The 23,138-nt window shown below is 36.7% G+C and overlaps 2 protein-coding genes and 1 pseudogene across 3 annotated transcripts; 2 read left to right on the forward strand and 1 right to left on the reverse strand.

The window, feature by feature from the left end:
• Positions 1-2,641: 2,641 nt before the first annotated feature.
• LOC149829185 (uncharacterized) lies at positions 2,642-8,624 on the reverse strand. 2 transcript variants are annotated; one of them, XM_090017952.1, is made up of 4 exons: positions 8,300-8,624; positions 8,118-8,228; positions 4,757-4,825; positions 2,642-2,922 (listed from the first exon to the last, which is right to left on the reverse strand). In XM_090017952.1, the coding sequence occupies exons 1-4, from the start codon at positions 8,438-8,440 to the stop codon at positions 2,872-2,874; spliced, it is 372 nt and encodes a 123-aa protein (XP_089874078.1). In that variant the 5' UTR covers positions 8,441-8,624; the 3' UTR covers positions 2,642-2,871. The 2 variants fall into 2 exon arrangements, with proteins under 2 accessions (XP_089874078.1, XP_089874079.1); XM_090017953.1 differs by lacking the exon at positions 4,757-4,825 and having other exon boundaries at positions 8,300-8,623.
• Positions 8,625-15,131: 6,507 nt separating this feature from the next.
• Positions 15,132-17,641, forward strand: LOC149829186 (polygalacturonase-like). The gene is made up of 4 exons (XM_090017218.1): positions 15,132-15,557; positions 16,204-16,493; positions 16,735-16,963; positions 17,378-17,641. Exons 1-4 carry the CDS (start codon positions 15,132-15,134, stop codon positions 17,639-17,641), a joined length of 1,209 nt encoding a protein of 402 aa, XP_089873344.1.
• Positions 17,642-19,615: 1,974 nt separating this feature from the next.
• LOC149829187 (polygalacturonase-like) lies at positions 19,616-22,374 on the forward strand (annotated as a pseudogene).
• The last annotated feature ends 764 nt before the right edge of the window (positions 22,375-23,138 follow it).

Genomic DNA, 23,138 nt, shown 5'->3' on the forward strand with positions numbered 1-23,138 from the left:
GGTTTGCAAGCATTATGTTTAGAGATAAAATCTTATTACTTTCATCTCGGTAACAATATATTTTTTCAGTAAACAAGCTAGCGTGAGCGCTTGTTTAGCTTAGGCTCATTATTAGCTCAAACTTGGTTTGGCTTACCACAAGAATGAGTCAAGCCTGAACGGTTTGTTTACCAGCCTTACATGTATCTAAAAATCATAAAATTTCAAATACTTGCAGCTTTTCCAATCTGTCGATTTGAAGGATAATGTTTTCATGGCTGGTAAACGAGCCAAATGAACCAAACAGAGGGTGTTCAAGCTCGGCTCATACTTGTGGCGAGTCAAACCAATCTGGAGCTCATGCCAAGCCCAAGTTAAATGAGCCAAGCTTGAGATGGCTTATTTACAAAGAAATACATTTTTTAAAAATTAAAAATAATATAATTTGTACTTTAAACCTACTAAGGTAAGCTCAAATTGTCCCATTTACAAAATAAATATGTTATTTCATATTGTAAGTAAAAGGATTTGAACTCTAAACTTATTGCTTATAACCCAAACAGTCGACATTTGTGTTTGGATTGCCAAGCTTATTTCACAAGTTAAAATGAGCTCTTTATGAGCTGAACCATGAGCAACTCATCTCATTTACCAGCCCTTGTCTTTAGTGAGTCAATTCATGCCAATTAATGACAATTCACATTCATTTTAATACTTGATTGGCTACCTTATTCACCTACCTTGTCTAGTTGTCTCTCTATCTCAATGCAGGCCAAAAATAGGTAGTAGAAGAAATTTGAATAAGTCCTTGATTATGTTCATTAACTATTGTTTTGGTATTTTATGCTATTGTGACTTATGCAATATTTTATCTCAGTGTTTACCAATTTTGGTTACAAAATGAGTTCATTTGAAAATTTATATAAGTGGTGTTAATTTGGACAAAAAAACCAGCCTTAGAGCTTTATATACTGCAATTTATTGTCTCACATATCAGGTTAGTTAGTAGTATAAGCTTGAGTGAGATGAATTGATGCAATATATCTTATTTATTTTTTATAGTATAAAGATAGACTTACTTTAATACCAATATGAGAAAATCTCTCTGAGTACCGACAGCGAACTTAAAACATGCAACACACATACTTGTAGTAGGCCTGACGTTGTCTCTCTATGCCGGTTAGAAAATTTGATATGCGCAAAGGCAGGCATCTCTACGGAGAAGCAATGGTTAATAACCACACTTGCTAGTGATATAATTGGTGCAAGGAAAATAAAAAAAAAGGCACATGGTATTGGGCTCAGGCAATGTTGCATACTTATTGTATTTGGTCTGGAAACTTGCATCTATGGTTGTTATAGCGTATTTGCAAGACAGATTGCTTGTACAAATCCTTGTCAAGCAGTTTCACCTTGCGTTTAAGTCTTAATCGCAGTTTTGTATGCTTCTTAATTGTGCAAAATGAGGGTTTGAGTTTAGTGCCCTTGTGTTTGAGTCACCAGATGCCCTTGGCTTTGTATGACTCGGGTATTGGTTAGTAGGCATGGTTATCTTGCAGTAGCCCACAATGGTAGTGTTAGTCTGGATCTGTAAACTTATCGTGCCTTGATATGGACCATGAATAATGCAATCATGTTACCGTTTACGACAACGCGATTGGTATTATGCATGGATTTTGTTTTTTTTTTTTATATTTACACGGAGAAACCACCCCCATAATCAGAGAACTAGCCTGGATTTTGGTTCAGTTTGTATATCTTTGATGTGTTAGTGCTATTGAAAAGATTGTCATGGGGCTTTACCTTCAAGGCCAATGGGAAAGAACCAGGAAAATGGTGTGCATGCTTCCCTATTGCCGAAATCGAGTTGGGGAAGGCGCTGACGGGCAGGGTACAAACATAGGAGCCACCACACTCCTAGCCCAATGGGAGAGCAGAACCAGGTCATATGGTATATAACTGACCATCAATTTTCTTTTTTTTCCAAAATTTATCCATGAGAAAGCCCGGTTCGGGTGGTGCAGCTAAGAAGAGATCGGCGCTCAGCTCTATGGCCCAACCGCAAACAGTTAAAACCCCTTAGCCACCCGTGTTGCCCACCAGGGTGCCTGCGGCGTTGACCATAAAGGCAAGGTATGCACACACCTGATATCAAACTTGCAACATCCTTCAACTTGAATGCTTTAAGCTGACCAACCTAGCCAGATTTGTGGAGCCCTTGTTGGCAACGGATCGTAGGTTATATTCAATCTCCGCAGACGCATCTCCATAAGTGAAATGAAAGGTGGGGATTGATTAGACTGTATAATGAAGGAATCGATTATATACAATATGACCTGACCAGATATCAATTAATGCCGGTCGGAATGACCGAGGGGTGCACATACACCTATTCGTATAAAACTTGTATGTTCTTTCTTTTCCCTTTTCCTCCATAGGAACTAATTGAATGTGAAAGATCTATCGACTAGTGGAAACACCTGCAGCTGCAGACTAAATTTGACTATTTGATGCGAGAAGCACCTGAACCTCAGTGAAAGACCTTATCCTGTTTCTCATTTCAACTCCATCCAAGCAAGAGAGAGAGAGAGAGAGAGAGAGAGAGAGAGAGAGAGAGAGAGAGAGAGAGAGAGAGAGAGAGAGAGAGAAACAAAATCCCACGTTCCAAAAAATTCCCAGCTGATTTCCATTAAAGGAGAAACTCTGCATGACACACAAGTCTAAAGTTTCACCAAAGCATAACATATTAGGCAAACTGTATCACCTGTATAATCGATTGAAAATCTGCTTTACAGCCTCTATACTCTCATTTCTAGCACAACTTTCTATAGTAGAGCCTATGCAACTAGAAATCTGCATACATACAACTCCCGACATCAACTAAAAACACACTTAACGATCGGAAAATGAAGCTTGCATAAGGTTGAAGGCTGAATCCATGAACTGCACCAAAAAGAAAACGAGAAAAACCATTACTTTCTCGAGGCAGGCAAAAACTAATGCAAACTAAAGTCAGACACCTGAAGCATGAAAGAAATTCACGAATTAAACCGAAAACCGAGCAAACCACAGCTGATAACATAATTATCCACATAGATAAGAATAGTGATTGCATCCACTACACGCAGTCTTCACATAAAGGTCAAGATGCATAAAAATGGCCAGCCAATGAAAACTATCAACTCGTATCAGTAGCCAATTACATCACAAATGCAAGTTTGTTGCGATTTCTTGAATCACTTCGAAAATAATGTGGCTTTGGATATTGCTTCATGACCTTGTTATTTATATGATTGCACTCACTGATCCACAAAAGGATTTTACTATTTTTCATATTGTGAGATTGTACATGTTTACTATTATGGAATTAATCAAGAAATATATGCCATTATAATGACTACTAGATGAAAGATTGTTTTGTCATAATAAAATTCTTGAAATATAACATCAAATTGAACCTTGTATATAGAAACAAATAAAAAAACTAAAACTATGCCACATAGAACTACGAAATAAGGGATGTGAATATTTTCATGGAGGTTTTTTTATCATCACCACCCAATCAGACTGATTTTGAATGTCAATCCAGGATCATGGAACCAAAAAAATCCAATAATACATACAAAGCCCCTTCATGCAACTTATCTGGCGCATGGTTGCAGAAATGGATTCAAAGACCAGATTAATAGGAAAAACAATATAGATTCAAGAGCGAGATATTGAAGAGCTCTGGCTGTGGCTATGTATTTTTCAAAATCAAGTATGAGTTCACCATTTGGACAGTCTACTGTTCAAAGGATATGGCAGAACATGTCAGTCTTTTCAAAAAGTATAGAGCACATTTATGCTGGCATGAGAGAATATTTTCTCCATTTTCTGAACACAAATCCAGTTTTCCCAAGACCATTGACAATAAATGAGTGATTACAGGTCCTTCAAGCTGAAGGTGAATATGTTCTTGGACATTTTCTTCATGCCATCAGTGACAGACCTAATTTTACAACAGACATTGAAAAACACTTTCAATCAATCCAAAGAATTCATCTAATTTAACTCTTGGTTATATAGACTCTAAATTGATTTATCCAAAATTGTGAAAAGAGGGCACATGAACAATTACTCTTTACAATGGCCTCCTACAGAACTCCTTCGATGAAAGAAAGCAACAGGCACAAACGTTTTTGCATAGGAGCAAAAGTCTTTTTCAAGATGAAAGTTAACTCTTACATGAATAAATGTAATATGGTAAGACAACCAACTACATACTAGTCATGAAGTATGTAAAAATGCAACAAAGAAAGAATCCAGATTCTCTCTGGTTCTCCAAATCAAGTTAGCAATACAGGGATGTAGATCCTATCTCTTAACACGAATCAAAAACTTTCTTTTTGTGAAACATACTTCTCCAAAACCGTGAATTCTAACAAGCCAAAACAGTTAGGGCATGTTTGCAACCAGCCTCAAGAGAATCACTGTCTCAGGTTTTTAAGAGAGCCATTCTTAACATCTTATAAGAGAATGATTCACTTGAGATAGCAGATGCCCATTTCCCTGAGAAAGGGAGTTGCAAGTTCAATCCTATGGCTCCCTTTCCGAGGGAAAATGATTATCAACATCTACAATATAATATATATTATAAATATTATATATAATATAATATACAATGTATACATATGATATACTAGATTACAATATTTGTACAATTTTTTAAACTAGAAGAACAATCCAATCAAGTAAAAGAAAAAGCATGTAGTAAGGCATATAAAACAAATTTGACCTTTCCCATGACTTTCAGTTCTCGTCCAACAGGCTCCATGAATTTAAAGCTAACATTTATAGGCCATACCTGTAAAATAGGAAGAAATTTACTGACAAGGAAAACATACATAGAAGAAAGTGAGACGAAACACCACATGTGGTTTATTCATTTTGAGAAAAAAAAAAATAAACGAAACAAGAGGATGTTTGCATAGGAACAGAAGTATTGATACAGGTGAACCATACAGTTGCAGAGGACCACAAAAGTGGCAGTAAAATTTCCTTTTAAACTAGCAAGGAACTAGTTATAAATTAGTTATAGAAATAAGAATGACTAGAAAACGAACAGTCTCCAACCACAGTTAGTACAGAAATAGGGAAAGGAGGAAAAGAGCAGAGGGAGGATTCAAATGCTAATGGCATTATATCTTGGGATTTTACATGATGGTTTGTGTGTGTGTGCACACGCATGAAGTACATAAGCAAGATGTTGATAAATAGATATCAATCTGCAGATCTCACCTTTGACTCAAAATGGCTTCTCCAAGAATGCCCTCAACACACATGAAGGAAATGATAAACTAGGAAGAAAGAACAAATAACAACTATCACAAATGGCAACAGTACCAAGAGATTCAAGGTGGTCCACATCAGATATTTTTCAGGGGATTCTTTGTTTGTATTGCAATCAAAGAAACCTGTATCATTTCATTATAGTTCTGGACATCATTCATGAGAATGATTAATAATAGAAACCAGGAGGCCTTTTTCTTCTCCTTTTGTTATTTGATGGACTGTATAACTTATTATACCCTTGAACTAATACCTGGTGTTTATGATTTATATATTATTTGCAGGTTTATATATGGTAGGGATTGCGACTTAATTTCTTTTGCATATCTTCAGGAATATGTGGTCAAGTAGGTATTATTGAACAGTATATTCCATCATTAGGTTCTTGGTGTTGAATTCTTTTTGCTCATATATACTCTTTTCTTCCTTTGTGAACAAGTGGATTTTTTAATGTTTACAAATTTTATGACTTATCCAATTTGTTTCTTTTTAAAATTTACAATTGTGCGACCATTCAGTTTCTACCCTTATATCTTAAAAATACAATATGGAATCATATGGCGTAGTACAATAGTGGAATCATATGGCGTAGTACAATAGTCCAATACCTTAGGCCCTCTAGATTCATGTTACGCATGCTTCCAAGAGTGTCCATGAACTCAAACCGCATTAGTGTCCACCAAACATAAGCAATCATATGCATAATCCTTCAAAGAGTTGATTAATATTTTACAGTTCATGTTTTATAAAAGGCCCTTGCTTAAATTTTCCTTTGGTTCCCTTAACATTTCCCTTTCTCAAATGTTCATGTCATACCAACCATACATGTCTTACTTCATGCCAACTTTATGAAGCACAAACGTTATTAGCAATTATAACATTCTAGTCAACAACTTATTTCTTAAAAGAACATCAATGAATTGTTCCTTCATTCTTAAATACGGGATTGAATGTGATGGTAAAATGATAAAGTTGGTAGCAATCTAATCTGAGCATTTTCAAGAACAAATCACACCGAAGGACTATTTCCCAACAGGATCATTAAAAAGAAATAGCTAGAGAAAGATTCCTTTCCTAGCAAAATTTCCCAAGTGAGGTGGACAAAGAAACATGATCTCCAAATTGTGTTCCCACAACATTGCAAGTAAAATTTTTGTTAATTTGGACAAGCAATCTACTATTTTGATTCCTGCCAGGCCGATTTTGATTACACCTTGTCCTAAGATAAGAATAATTTCATTTGTTATCTCAAAGGCCATGGAATAAGTGCTTCCATCAACATTAATTAAACTTAGGTTTAAAATTTTACTTTTATTCTAGAACTCAACGAGTTAGAAGTCAACCACCCTTCTTAGTGAACCCTGTAAGTATCTTTCAAGTCAATTTATACAGGACAAAGTACCTAACATAAATCCATATGCAAAACAAATATATCTTGTTTAGATGCCAAGAAACTGTCCTCTCCATGTCAACAAATGTCAAATGAAACAAATAAGAGAAAATTGATATGCTTAAATGCTAATTACTTTCTAATGAAACATGTGAAGACAAAAAACAACAACTTTTAAATACTAGAGTGCAAAACAACTAGGACATACGCAGAATAATGCATAGCTGCATGCTAGATAGAAACATGTGCAAAATCATTCTATATGTATACAGTTGTACAACCTATATAACAGATCTTGTTCATGTAAGGTCATATATATGACCGGTCACAAATAAGTGACAATGTGAATATCCATGCTCTCATGCACATTAAGAAAGGAAAATAAGCTTCGGAATCACAGCTTCAAAAAATACCAAAGTTCTATAACAAGGATCAACACCCAAATTAATGAATAGAAGTAACCAACACGTCCTTTTTTCTTTTCCATAGATTGTGTGAATCAATTTGCATCAAGATAACTTTAAAGAAACACAAAAAGTTGACATTCTATGATATGATAAATCAAGTATCCAACACTGACAACCCCAAAACAAGGGAATTTTATAAACAACAGTCATATGCTAAAATATACCAAACACAGAAACAGTTATGACCCTTCCAACTGAAATGGAAGTCCTTCACCATCATTCTTTTAGCAGTACTCATAGTCATGGATGCCACAGAGGGAAGCTGATGTTTGAAATACCTCTGGTGAAAAGCTCAAGGTTGCTTAGGGGAAATTCAAACAGGAAGTAAGCAGAAAGCATCAGTGGAGTAAAAGAAAAAATGTGCCAGAAGCGTTTGAGAACCCCAAGGAATATAACGCATGGAAGCATACTCCAAAGCTCATATGGAGGACAGCATCAAACTAAACAATAATACGGCAGTAGTAAAGGAAAACCCCATAAAACTTCCAAAACCACAAAATTTCTCCATTTCTACTCCAAAAAGTCAAGCGAAAGTTCAAACGGAAGCATGAGACTTTCTTTCTCTTATCTTCTTCCTCAATGAATCAAATTAAATGCAGAATTCCTTTATGATGGTATGCAGGTTTTTACATTGCAGTATCTCTGATAATCCCGTTTATTACGATAAACGTACGCAACCAACAACACGATGTGGCTTTCTAAACCAGAAATTTCAACTAATTAAACACAAAAAAGCACACTACATCAATCTCAATTAGCAGATAAGCATGAACCCATACAAGAAGCACCAAATTCAAACAAAACCTTTCTCAATACACGAAAAACAGAAGCACCCAACAAACAGCCAATAATTATTACAAGTATATACGCTATGCCGAATTCTAGTTATCAAGAACCAATGCGAAAATTGCAATTGGGCAAGTGGGGAAATTGATTATAAAAAGTAAAACCTTCAAACCCAGCAATCTGATGGGTGTAACTTGACCAGGAACGATGCACTCGGGCCCCGCTGATTCCAATCGAGCTTCACTCGCCAATCCGTTCCCAACAGGATTCGAATTCTTCATAAACAAGGACACCAACATCAACAGGCAGAGAGAGAGAGAGAGAGAGAGAGAGAGAGAGAGAGTACCTTCATCACTGCGAGGGCGTAGCTGGAGTTGGGGTTCGATGTGACGCGGAGAATAGGTGATTGGTGGATCTTGGGGAGAGGTTTCCCTGTTGGGGCTGCCCTCCACGGAGCGTCGGCTGCCAGAGTCTTCGTGTACGCCATTGGCAGCCACCCTCCTCCCTCCTTCCCAACAAAGCACAACAACAACCGAAGAAAACACACTTGCTCAAAGGGTCAAGCAACGCATTGTTTTATCACTCGAGGCAGGAAATGGTAAAATAGATAAGAGAGATATAGGGTGGTTACGTCTCTTGGGACACCCTCCCTACTCTCCCACCTTGTGACGATTATCCTATATGTTATTCGAATGTACCAAATTTGGGTCTTCTTTCTTTTTTATTGATTCCATGTCACAGGGACACGCCGTTTTGGCTGCGTGTTGCTGATGACACGAGAAGACGTGATCTTTCAGATATTGGTACGGCCATACAGCATTTTTTAGTATTAAATAAAAAAGTAAAAAATTTTCTGTTCACATATCTCATTTTTTTGAAAAAAAATTCCAGCTTGACAATCGAATCTCCATGGGTGTAAACGGGTCGGACTCAGATGAAACCCGACCCGAACCTGATTTGAGATGATGGCATCGGTTCCAGACCTGAGTTTAGTTGGACCCACAATAAGAGAAACCATATCCGGATCCTACAAAGATTACATGAATCATACCTGGTAAAATAATATTTTTTTTATTATTTTTACATTGAAAAATTGCAGATCTTAATTGGAATTCAGGTCAGACATGGGTCTGGTATAAAATTTCATAAACCATACACGGCTCCTTTAAGTTCGACTTGGATTTTAATCGTGTCTTCTTGTTTATCACCAAACACTGAAGGTTTGGTACGGGTTGGGTCAGGGTCAAAACCGATCCATTGACACCCTTACATCCGTGTCCATGAATCCATAGCCTCTCTCTCTCTCTCTCCTTAAGGATGTCCATGGGTCAGATTTTATCCAACATCTGACTCGAATCCAAATCTAATTAGTCAGATCCGGTATTCAAATTTGGATCTGATTAATAATAAGATCTGGACTCTGTACTTGATTTTGCGTTTGAATCCGAGTCTAAGTCAAAATCAGATCACCCAACTAGAATTTGAATAAGAATATATTTAAATGTTGGATTTTAGGATTCAGATTTGGTTTTAGCTGATCTCATCCAACTCCGAATCTGAATCCAAATTCGGAGTTAAAAAGGGCAAAATATCGGCAGCCAAAAACCAGTGAGAAATTGAATTTTCAGATCTGTCCAATAACAATTCATAAGGGTCAAATGCAAGGCAAATTCAATTCATTTTTTAATATTTTTAAGGGGTTAAAAATTATTTAATATTTTGGATATTTTTATTTTTTAATTACATGTGTCATCTGATGGTAAGAAGTCAATTAAACAACGATTGGATTCTTAGGTTTTCTTAGAAAACCAATTCACCTAGTGTACCGATTTGAACAACATTAGTCTTGCACACCAATTCTCATACCATGTCAACAAGAACGATTATTTCTTGATCATCAGATCTCTTCAAGATGAGGCAAATGCACATGAATTTTCCAAGCTTACCCGAAGTTTATTAATGCAAACATAAGACCCGGCCGTGGTTGGTTAGGGCCTAACCCAAACCCTAGCTGGCTAAAAATCCAACGGATTTGAGCTGGGAATGAGACTTAGCTGACCCAACCTTCGTCAGGTCAAGTTGAGCCCTTTAAGCATGATTAGTAAACGAAAAATGACCATCATGACAAAAATGATGTATTTTTAAAAATGCCCCACAATTTATCAAATTCGTCAAATGGACAATTTTGTAGGTTTTTATTTTTTTGGAATCTTTACCTCACAGTTGCAAATTTTGGATTTTCGAGGGTCACAATGCTGAAAGTGAATGAACCCACAAAACTTGTCAACAAAATTGCATCCGAGTTGCGGTATTCCAAAAAAAATCGTGAAATTCTAAAACGCTTGCAAAACTCAAGACGAATATCACAAGAAACGTTGCGAAAATCCTTTAAGTGTCACGGAAGTCCATACCTTGCAAAATTTCAAACAATTTTTGCGGGGTTATTACTAATTTTTTTTTTCCTACAAAATTTCGTTATAAATGATGTTTCGTGTCTCAATCCCTTATTTTCATTTGGATGCCCTTTAAACATGATTAGTAAATGGGCTAAGCCAAATTGAGTTTCATTAAAAAGTTGTTTGGTGATTGGTTAGGCTTGACTCTTGTTAGGCTTCATTTAATACAAAACAGCCCAAACCCTACCTATCTCAAGTCAAGTAACCAAAGATTTTTAGACCCAAGGGGTAGCGTGGTTGGAATCATTCCCCTTGGGTAAGCCAAAGCTGGTGCTCCATGGGGTCAAGGGGTGCACCCGAGTTTACATGAGGTGTTTTTTCCCATTCCCATAAGAAAAAAAAACCCAAAGATTTCTACCCCTATTAAGACACCCACAGGGCTCTACTCATTTGGTAGGGGTGGCATGTGATCTTTACCAATGTGAACTAATGCGAGGAGTTCGAAACCCATGAGATGTGTGTCCTTACCACAAGGTCGAAGCTAGGTGTACTCTTTGGTAGGCATGGGGATTCTAGGGTTTTAGACCAATGAAGAACATAAGAGGAGAGGTGGTTTTTCCTTGCTTAGCCAAATAAAAATAAAGATAGTGCATTTCCAATAATATAGTCTGCTCTAATGAGAGCACTATATTGTCAAAAGAAAAATAATCGTGGTACACATCGTATATGTTAAAATCAGGTAATTTAATTTTTGTTTTTTTCAGCACAATGAACTTCTCTTTGTAAATAGCACTAGATTTTATTTTTCTGATTATTTCACTTTTCTTTTCTATTTTTAAGATACTCAAGCATGGGAGTTGAAATCAAGGGCCCCTCAATTATAGTGGACCATATCATTATATTTATGTTATTTCAGTCATTTATGCTTTCATTATCATCAACTGCTTTTCAAGAGTGAATTCTTTTATGGCCCTGTTTGGAAACTATTAACTGGGATAGGAAGTGCCATTTGAAGAAGTGGGAACTGCCAAATCCTGGATTTGGCAGCTACCACCTCTAGGAGGTGGTAGCTGTGGATTTCATTCTTTAGTGTAAATAAGAAGGTGAGAGGACCTCACTTCCCATCCCAAATGCATGGTATTTTGACCAAGTTTTTGCCAAATGCATTAATTCCTATCCCAGCTCCTAGTTTCCAAACAGGGCCTAAATGTCGATGGATAAGCCCAGTCGACTATCATCCTTTTTTTAAGGTTAACAACTTTTATCAAATCCACGATGATGACTACAAAGGTTTATTCCTAATCTTAATGGAACAAAGTTAACTTGTTTCAAGGGCCAATCACATCTATCGCAATTTGGACAGACGCTTTCTAAATGAAACTTGGCTAGATTAAATGGGTTCGAGCTGAGAATCCTTCAGCGCTATACCTCGGACCAAAATCTGTTAATCTTTGAGAGAGTAGGTAAAGCATATTCCCCATCTCCTCCATTGTAATATATATATATATATATATATATATATATATATATATATAAAAGAAATGATAACATGATAAATGAGCATGGTGCTAAATAAAACATGCTATTGGATTTTCAGTGTTTGTTCTAAATTTTAACTTATGTGTTCAGCATGATTGATTTACTAGAAATTGACACTTGGATCATGCATTTTGAATGCAAAATAATATTTGAAGCCTAAAAAAAATTTATAAAAATTATAGGCTGTTGATTTTTGAAACTTTATAAAAACCTATCCATGCATCAAATCAAAGAAGTGATTCCTATAAAAACAATCACAAATTTTGAAAAAACACCAGGAATCCTATAGCACATTTCATGCCCATTTAATAGGTTTTCATATATATATTAGATCTGAACATATTAAGCCTCATTTTTTCATTAGGTCTCATTAGGCCCCATAGTTTGAAGTATTTTATAATAGACCCGAACTGTTAGATGTGTTTATCATGCTCGACTTAGTAGGAATCAACTATTGGATTATGTTTTTATGAAAAAATGTATTTTTATGAGTTGAGAAAATTTGATGCCTTTATAGCCATTGATTTTTGGATCACCTGAAAAACCTATAAGCAAGCTAGATTCCCGACTATCCGAAAGCTAGTTCCCACTAAACAAAACCTATAGATCACATTTATGGTGTTAGATGTGAGAAAAATCTAAAAACTGATTTTTGAAGGGCCCTAACGAGACTTAACGAGAAAAGAGGGCCGAAGGAGCGCATTACTCTCTCTCTCTCTCTCTCTATATATATATATACATTTTAGCAAATCCAATTTTTTTTATTTTTATTTTGTTTTTTAGTAAATATCAATGGATTTAGATGTATTGAATCTTTTCGACTCAATAAAACATGTTTTATTATTAAAAAACATGATACAAAGGTTGATTTTAACTAAATTGAGCATGCTAAACACATCTATGATAACAGATTGAGTCAAAACAACTTGCATCATCGAGATCCCAACTCGACAAATCAAAATTTAGTTGTACTTTCGTTGGCATACTTTTTGTCTTTCTCTCACACACACTTTTCATTGCATCATTTGGGTTTCATGCCACTGACTTTATTATACTATAATGCATTTAGGCTTTGATTAGGAGCTGGTAGTTAAGATGAGAGTTGAGGATTTTGATTTAAACTTGATCAAAATTGGTAATTACCACCTGCAATTCCAAGAATTGATGGCTTCCACTTTTCCAAATGCACAAAGTTCCTTTGACTCAGCTGGCAATAGAGCCTAATGTTATCAGTATCAGTGAGTATCGGACCTGTATCGGCAGAAAATCGATATGCATTACCCTTGAATCAGCTATGTTTTAATGAATGTAAAAAATACTAAAAACTAATTTTTAAAAATTTTAATATTATTTTAATGGTTTTAACATTTGTCACATTTTGATTGACGCATAATGTTTTTTATTATTTTTGGCCGATACAGAATGATTTACTCAAGTACCGATACAGCTGAATCATTGGTCAAACGATTCAGGGCTGATACCGATACTGACAACATTGATAGAGCCTTAATATACACATCACGTGTACAAATATTAACCTGAATCTATCTAGCTAGCTGAAAAGGAAAGATTAAATAAATGCATCAAAAATTTAGTCTAATGGAATACTGCAAGGAAAATCACAATGATATTGACCTAGCTAGGTACTATAATCTTATGGAATAAAACCTATAGATTACATCTATGGTGTTAGATCCAGCCAATCCAGATCCAAAAGTGCAATTTCTACTTTGCAAGATAAGGCTTCTAGTTCATTTTGAAATAAGTAAATAAATAAATAAATAAAGATAAGATTTCTGGTTCATGCATGGCCTGATATGCTTGGACAATTGTAGGATTTCTACAATAAGAAAAAATATTGGCTAAGCTCGTGGGTTCCAACCCCCTAGTTGAAATTCATGAAGGCCGTTTTGGTCAAATTAGACATTATGAATGTATTCAACACCGTCAAAATAGTAAGAATTGACCTTTGGATCGTATTTTTTGAAGTAAAAATATGCCTTTTAAAGGTTGAAAATTCACTACATTGTATGCATAGTGACAATTCTTGCGCTATTTGTGAAATCCTTGCAAAAATATCATGAGAAATTATCCGAAAGTTAAAAATGGTAATTTCTCATGATATTTTCAATTTCTCTTGAGCTTTTTGTCAAAAGCATAAATATCATGTTTTAAACATGATATTTATGTTTTTGTCGGCTATTTATCATGAAAAACCTGTGTGGTTTTTATTTTTAAATGATATATATATTACTTTTTATATTTTTATTTATTTTTTATTGCAGAGATTTTGCCAAAAATAATGCAAGATTTAAAAAAAAGAAATTGATTTCTCACAGGCTTTTGGCTGCCGATATTTTGCCGTTTTTAACTTTTGGCACTATGGTTGTATGCTATTGATTTTTCAAACCTCAGAAAATCCAACATACATATTGGGCAAGCTTGATCCAAGGGTCAGGTTCTACTATACCAAACATGTGAATCATATTTGCAGGGTCAGATGTGCAAAAAATAACAATAATAATAAAATAAAATAATATATTTTGCTAAAGGGTTTGGAACCCATGAGGTAGCACACATTTACCTTACAATAGGATCTACTATTAGAGAATTTTATTTTTCTAAATAAAATCTAGACCATTAGTTTGTAATTCTCTTTAAGAAGCTGTGTCGTGGCCGGAAGGAAGAGGGAGAAAGGGGTAGGGCAACATCTATCTGGACCGTCCAATCATAATATGATGAGATGGTCTAGATAGATTTAGTAGGAGTCTTCCTGCTATTTTGAGATTTTTTTTTTTTTGAGAAAACGAATCTTCCGGCTATTTGTTACAGATAAGAACTTGTGTGTTATCCGTGAGAGTCTGTATACGTTTGGTGTCTCCTCTCTCTTGCATTTGCTCCTCATTTGAGTCATCTGCAGGAGTCTCAATTGCAGTAGGACTCTTGGACGGTTTGAAATCTGTTAACTGAGTTTGATCTGGATCTAACTTTTAGATGGATTCTAACTTTATCAAAAATAAAGGATAAGTTGCTATGAAACACGATTATACAAGTTATTGTGAAACACGATTCGACTTCTTAGTTACCCATCAAACAACTACTCTATTGGTCTCACGATTATGTGAAATACCCAATATCTATATATAGATATAAGGAGTGTTTGCAATGCACCAAGGCCACCATCACCAACTCCACACCTTGAACTAGATATCTTCAAATAAGGCATATTCTGCTTGCTATATCATGGCTAGCAATATTCTTCTGTTTTCCCTTTTCATTACCTTGATCTTTTTCCATTTAGTGAATGGAGATGTATTTAACATTATGAGCTATGGTGCTAAAGCAGATGGACTGACTGATAATAGTGCCCAGTTTCTAAAAGCCTGGTCAGCTGTATGTGCCGCATCACAGGCAGCAACCTTGTATGTGCCCTCTGGGCAGTTCTTGGTGCATCCCATTTTGTTCTCTGGCCCCTGTGCCAATAGCAAGATCATAGTTCAAGTCGACGGCAGCCTGGTTGCGGCGACGACCATATATGGTGCTGTGGGCTATTGGCTGAAGTTCAACCATGTGGAAGGATTGACATTCCAAGGAGGGTACCTCGATGGAAAGGGTTCGGCATTATGGGCATGCAAGGCTGCCAAAGGACAGTGTCCTTATGGGAAAAGGGTAAGCAGACTTTAGAACTATGTTTTAAACAAACACTATGGGCATGTTTGCAAGGCCTTGGCAAAAGTAGTTCAAAATCACAAAGAGAATCTTTTTCATGCACGTGATTTTCTACCAATCAACCTAAGTGACTTACTTTTCTCTTAGAATTGTGTAACCATTTTCTATTTCAAGTCTTTCCTTCATACAAAGGAAAAGAAACGAAAATCTCATGTCTATAATCACGTGAGATGTATGATTTTATGTTCTCTTGAAAATCATTCTCCCCAAAACCTGAGAGATTAATTCTCATAGGTGTTTGCCCTTTATCTGTTTTATAACAGGATGGCAACAACATTAATTTACTTAGGATTGAGAAAATTAGGTCACTTTATTTGGATCTGATTGGCTTGAGACTTGGTAAAGTACACCCATGCTTGGCTTTTTCCCTTAACAATTGGCAAATCCTTGTCCTTCTACTTGACATTAATTATGATAAAAAAAATGTGGGTACCAACCTTTCCTTGCTCAAATTGTTGGCATCATTTCTTTCCTTTTCAATAATGAAGATTCTTATTCACTATGTCATTCACCATTTTGTTGACATCATGAACAACATTGTCTCTTTAGCATGCATATGAATGGTTGCTTCATGTTTTGATTGCAGTCCTTGGTCTTCAGCAACGCTAGGGACATTGTGTTGACAGGCCTCACCTCTGTTGACAGTGAGTTCTTCCACATTGTCATTGATACCAGCAATAATGTGAAAGTAGATGGGCTCAAGATTCAGGCCTCAAGCACAAGCCGCAACACTGATGGCATACATGTGGGGCAGTCGACAGGCGTTACGATCACACATTCTGATATCAAGACTGGAGATGATTGTATATCTATCGGTCCCGGGACCCGGAACCTGTGGATAGAGAGAATCAACTGTGGGCCTGGACATGGAATAAGGTAAAAGACTCAAGCATGCATTATAAATGATAAAATCAATCATTTATCATCCAAAGGATAAGCTCTCTTCTTATGGTCACCGATTGGATAATGCAGCAAAATAGTAGAATCCAATATCCTTTGTTATAGTTGTACAAGTGATAATTAATCCACGTATTTGGAGGGGTGTGTGTACACACACAAATCCAAGCAATAAGAGTTTGCATTTTCACTAAATATGATGTTTTTATTTCAATGGCAGTGTTGGAAGCTTGGGAAAAATTGCCAATCAAGCCGGAGTGCAAAATGTTACAGTGAAAAATGTGGTATTCACAGGGTCCACCAATGGACTAAGAATAAAATCATGGGCTAGAAGCAGCAACAGCTTCGCTAAAGGAATTGTGTTTGATGGAGCCACGATGAACAATGTTTATAACCCCATCATAATAAACCAGCACTACTGCCCAAACGATGAAGGGTGCGCTACTCAGGTGGTACTATTTACACTGATCTACAAGTCTACAATGAAAAAAAAAAAACAAATTTTTGTAGTAAATATATGAAAGTTTTGCAACTTAAAATTAGAGTAAGAATTCAACCTCTTGAAACAAATATAAAAGCCATTAGGATGAAGTTTAAACCATGTTTTGGCCATAAGTTTTACCCATACAACCAAGTTTCAGTAAGTACTCAAAATGATGCGATAATAATAGTTTGTTTGTTTGATTGTTACCAACGGGGGGCTTCGCTTGTCTGGCAGGAGCAATTAGTGCACGTCGCCTTGTGTTGGGACGTTGCAAGTTCAAATCCCAATGGTATATGGTTGTATAACTGGTAGGGGTCTGCCAAACCCCAGCTTTCTCTGTCAAAAAAAGATAATAACAGTTTGTTTCATGGTTATGCAGAACTCCGGAGTTAAGATATCGCAGGTGACATACAACAACATCACGGGAACGTCAGCAAGTCAAGTGGCTATTGATTTCTCGTGTAGTGCGAGCGCACCGTGCCATGGGATCAAGATGTCAAACGTGCAGCTCACCTACAAGGGCCAGCCTGCTAAGTCCTCATGTGAGCATGCATTTGGAAGTGCAAGCGGCACAGTGGTTCCACCAAGTTGCCTTGGATCATCAAGTAGCTCAAACCATAGGCTTATGGATTTTGGCCTCTGATATTTGATCACCCAATAATAGATTTATTTTATTCGTTTCAAGTGAAAGATTGATATAAAAGAAATTGTGCTTTTAATAACTTGTACACGACAATTCTTTTTCAAAGTAAAGCAAAAATAAAGTTGGGATTCTCTTTGCATTATAAATTAGCACATTAAAATGGTATAGGTAAAGGAATTTTGTCCACTTTGCATGAGAGAGAGAGAGAGAGAGAGAGAGAGAGAGAGAGAGAGAGAGAGAGAGAGAGAGAGTTTGAATATAAAACCCCCGATGTGAAAGGATTAGGTATGGTATCTGATTATCCAACTGTATCTGAATCCAATTAGACGTAAAGCAAATATAATCCGATTAATAATTAGATATAGATTCAGTATGCAGATTTTCTTCCATATAAAATATATCTGATTAGGCTAAATGCATGTGTTAGGTATTCCTTTTTTCCATCTAACTCTACATCTGATTAGGCTAGATTAGATTTTGGAAGGGTTCAATAATGTCTGGATATGAACCAAGTCCCCGTTTACATCCCTATAAACCCTTGATCTTGGATCATGATTAAAGACAAGCTAGATAAGTATTCTGATTAAGGGAACACTCCATAAATTGGGCCATTCATTTTGAGGTACATGCAACAAACTGTATCAGACCTACCAAAATTGAAAGAATGCATGATCCATTTAGAAATTCTAACAAATGTCTCAAACTTCTATCTCCTTTAGTGGAAGGATCAAAGCGGAAAATATGTCACAATTGATTTTGGGAAAAGCCTGACAAAGCTAAGTTCCCTTAAAAAGTTCCATGATGAGGCATAGAGCTGTGTAAATCTTGGTAAAACAAAGAATAGAAAAGTTTTTGTTGTTGTAATCCACAATTTAACCAGATCCACGCTCCAAAAATTCAGCATGGGCACAAAAGTGCACAATTCTCCTTATAAGTCAAACTTATCAATTCAATAGCCAATTAATATAGATGGAACCCTAACTCTAAGACTCGATCTAGGGTTGCAAACGGTTCAGATTCAGCATGGTGCTTTTGCAAATTTTGGCTGTCCCTAATCCGACAGGATCTGACTCCCCAATATATTTTCTGATCCGAAATCCAAACTGTTTTCATCCCTAACTCAAGGTAGCTTGATTGAGCTCAGCCATAAGTGTTCAATCTTTGCACGGACCTTATATATTAATAGTAACAGATTTAGGGAAACCCCAACTTTGGCACAACAATAAATGCCAATTTGTAATGAAACAAGATTCTAGAAAACTTTTAGATGGATTCTAACTTTATCAAAAATAAAAGACAAGCTATTGTGAAACACGATTCCACTTCTTGGTTACCCATCCGATCTGACTCCCCAATATATTTTCTGATCCGAAATCCAAACCGTTTGCATCCCAAACTCAAGGTAGTTTGATTGAGCTCAGCTATAAGTTCTCAATCATTGCACCGACCTTATATATTAATAGTAACAAATTTAGGGAATTTCCAACTTTGGCAAAAAAAATAAATGCCAAATTGCTATGAAACAAGATTCTAGACAACTTTTAAAAGAATTCTAACTTTGTAAAAAACAATGGATAAGTTATTATGAAACATGATTATACAAGTTATTGTGAAACACGATTCTACTTCTTGGTTACCCATCAAACAACTACTGGGCTCGCGATTATGTGAAATACCCAATATCTATACATAGACATAAGGACTGTTTTCAACGTACCAAGGCCACCATCACTAGCTCCACACCTTAAACTAGATATCTTCTTGAGAGAATTTTTTTTTTTTGAGAGAGAATCTTCAAACAAGGCATACTCCACTTGCGATCATGGCTAGCAACATGCTCATGTTTTTCCTTTTCATTACCTTGGTCTTTCTCCATTTTGTGAATGGAGAAGTATTTAACATTATGAGCTATGGTGCTAAAGCAGATGGATTGACTGACAATAGTGCCCAGTTTCTAAAAGCCTGGTTAGCTGTATGTGCCGCATCACAGACAAAAACATTGTATGGTTGAGTCCCACTTTGTTCTCTGGCCCCTGTGCCAATAGCAATATCATAGTTCAAGTTGACGGCAGCCTGGTTGCGTCGACGAACATATATGGTGCTGTGGGCTTTGGCTGATGTTCAACCATGTGGAAGGATTGACATTCCAAGGAGGGTACCTAGATGGGAAGGGTTCGGCATTATGGGCATGCAAGGCTGCCAATGGACAGTGTCCTTATGGAAAAAGGGTAAGCAAACTTTAGAACAATGTTTTAAACAAACACTATGGGCATGTTTACAAGGCCTTGGCAAAAGTAGTTCAAAATCACAAAGAAAATCTTTTTCATGCACGTGATTTTCTACCAATCAACCCAAGTGACTTACTTTTTTCTTAGAATTGAGTAACCATTTTCTATTTCAAATCTTTGTTTCATACAACGGAAAAGAAACCAAATTATCATGTCTGTAATCACGTGAGATTTATGATTTTATGTTCTCTTAAAAATCATTCCCTTCAAAACTGGAGAGATTAATTCTCATAGGGGTCTAAGCAAACGCCCTTTATCTGTTTTATAACGGCATGCCAACAGTAATTTACTTAGGATTGAGACACTAAGGTCATTTTATTTGGATCTGATTGGCTTGAGGCTTGGTGAAGTACACCCATGACTGGCTTTTTCCCTTAACAATTGGAAAATCCTTGTCCTTCTACTTTACATTAATTTTGATTAAAAAAATGTTGGTACCTACCTTTCCCCACAATACACAAATTGTTGACATTATGAACAATACTTTCTCTTTAGCATGCATATGAATGGTTGCTTCATATTTTGATTGCAGTCGCTGGTCTTCAGCAATGCTAGGGACATTGTGTTGACAGGCCTCACCTCTGTTGACAGTGAGCTCTTCCACATTGTCATTGATACCAGCAATAATGTGAAAGTAGATGGGCTCAAGATTCAGGCCTCAAGCACAAACCCCAACACTGATGGCATACACGTGGAGCAGTCGACAGGCGTTACGATCACACATTCTGATATCAAGACTGGAGATGATTGTATATCTATTGGTCCGGGGACCCGGAACCTGTGGATAGAGAGAATCAACTGTGGGCCTGGACATGGAATAAGGTAGAAGACTCAGGCATGTATTATAAATGATATCAATCATGTGTCATCCAAAGGATAAGCTCTCTTCTTATGCTCTCGTCACCAGAAAAATAGTAGAATCCAATATCCTTTGTTATAGTTGCACAAGTGATAATTAATCCGCGTATTTGTTGGGGTGTGTGTAGACACACACACACACAAACACGCACACACACAAATCCAAGCAATAAGAGTTTGCATTTTCACTAAATATGATGTTTTTATTTCAATGGCAGTGTTGGAAGCTTAGGAAAGAATGCCAATGAAGCCAGAGTGTAAAATGTTACGGTGAAAATTGTGGTATTCACAGGGTCTACCAATGGACTAAGAATAAAATCATGGGCTAGAAGCAGCAACGCGTTAGCTAAAGGAATTGTGTTTGATGGAGCCACAATGAACAATGTTGATAACCCAATCATAATAGACCAGCACTACGTACTGCCCTAACGATGAAGGGTGCCCTACTCAGGTAATTTACACTGATCTACAAGTCTACATTGAAAGAAACACTTTTTTTTTTTTGAGAAAAAAACAAGATTATTCATTCATCAGTATATAGATTACAGTGCATTCTTTTTGGAAGCAACAAAACCATGACAACTTCTAAGAACCGGGGTATGCAACCCCCCATGCATATTATGCAACAGCAACTCAGCTCATTCAGCAATGCTGTTTTTCCTGAGTGTCAATCTGGCAACCTGCAGGAAACCTTTTGAATGCATGGCGCTACCCCGTCAAATGTAACTTTATTTCTATGCAGCCACAGTTGCCTCCATACAATTAACACCCTCCTGAGCCATTTGTAGCTGTCCTGCTGTTTGCAGCCTGCGGATGTTGCGACAAGAACAGGTCATGCGGGCTCGCGAAAGAAAAACAAATTATTGTAGTAAATATATGAAAGTTTTGCAACTTAAAATTAGAGTAAGAATTCAACCTCTTAAAACAAATATGAAAGCCATTTAGATGACGTCTAAAATAAGTTTTGGGCATAGGTTTTACCCGTAAAACCAAGTTTTAGTGAGTACTCAAAATGTTACCACCGAGGTGGTATCCCATGTGGTAAGGGGAGTCTGTCGAATCCCACTGCCACATGGGGCTTAAGAGATATCTGGTAGGGGTCTGCCTAACCCCAGCTTGCCTCTCAAAAAAAAAAAAATGTCGATGCGATAATAATAGTCTGTTTGTTATTAACGGGGTCTCTGCTTGTCTGGTAGGAGCTGTTAGTGCACGTCACTTTGTGTTGGGACGTTGCATGTTCGAATCCCAATGGTATATCGTTTTATAATTGGCTGGTTTCTCTGTCGAAAAAAGATAATAATGGTTTGTTTCAGGATCATGCGGAACTCGGGAGTTAAGATCTCGCAGGTGACATACAACAACATCACGGGAACATCAGCGAGTCAAGTGGCTGTTGATTTCTCGTGTAGCGCGATTACAACATGCCAGGGGATCAATATGTCAGATGTGCAGCTCACCTACAAGGGCCAGCCTGCTAAGCCCTCATGTGAGCATGCATTTGGAATTTCAAGCGGCACAGTGGTTCCACCAAGTTGCCTTGGATCATCAAGCCCCTCAAACCGTAGGCTTATGGGTTTTGGCCTATGATATTTGATCACCCAATAATAGATTTATTTTATTCGTTTGAAGTGAGAGATTGATATAAAAGAAATTGATATTATGCTGTACTTTTAATAACTTGTACGCGACAATTCTTTTTCAAAGTAAAGCAAAAATAAAGTTGGGATTCTCTTTGCATTATAACTTAGTACATTAAAATGGTATAGGTCAAGGAATTTTGTCCTGAGAGTATTTGTTGAAATGGCCCATCTCCACTCCCGACACCATTCTCATCTCTCAAAACAGTGTTCCCAAAACACCTGTGAGAGTAGGTGTTATTAATTACACCCTCATTAAATACCAGCTCCACTCCCATGTCGGGCTCCCAAACAGAGCCTTAATCTAAAACATAGTTACCAAGATAGAAAATAGGTACGAGAAGCGATGTGTGAAGGAGATGCATGAGTGTTAATAAGTAGTATGCAGTATGAAGCAAGATTCGTTTTGGAAGTGATTGTGAAAACATATGAGAAGCTAAAAAGAAAACATGTAGGAAGCAATGAAGAAACATGGGAAAGCAAGAAGCAAAAAATAATACTATTAATATGAAAAACATAAAAAAACAAGGAGAAAGTGAGTGAAAGGCAATTACAGTCAAGTAGAAAGCAAGGGAGAATTGAGGGAAGCAAATTGAGAAGAGCAAAACATGTTTCTTATGATATAGGAAGTGTGTTTCCACAAATGGGAAGAGTTTCACTCAAGCATAGTGCTTCCCGCTTCAAAAGCATGCTTACTGTAACCATGCTACAAAC

This window comes from Nuphar pumila, chromosome 9 (genome assembly GCF_984573655.1).
Source record: "Nuphar pumila chromosome 9, dmNupPumi1.hap1.1, whole genome shotgun sequence".
Taxonomy (NCBI): domain Eukaryota; kingdom Viridiplantae; phylum Streptophyta; class Magnoliopsida; order Nymphaeales; family Nymphaeaceae; genus Nuphar; species Nuphar pumila.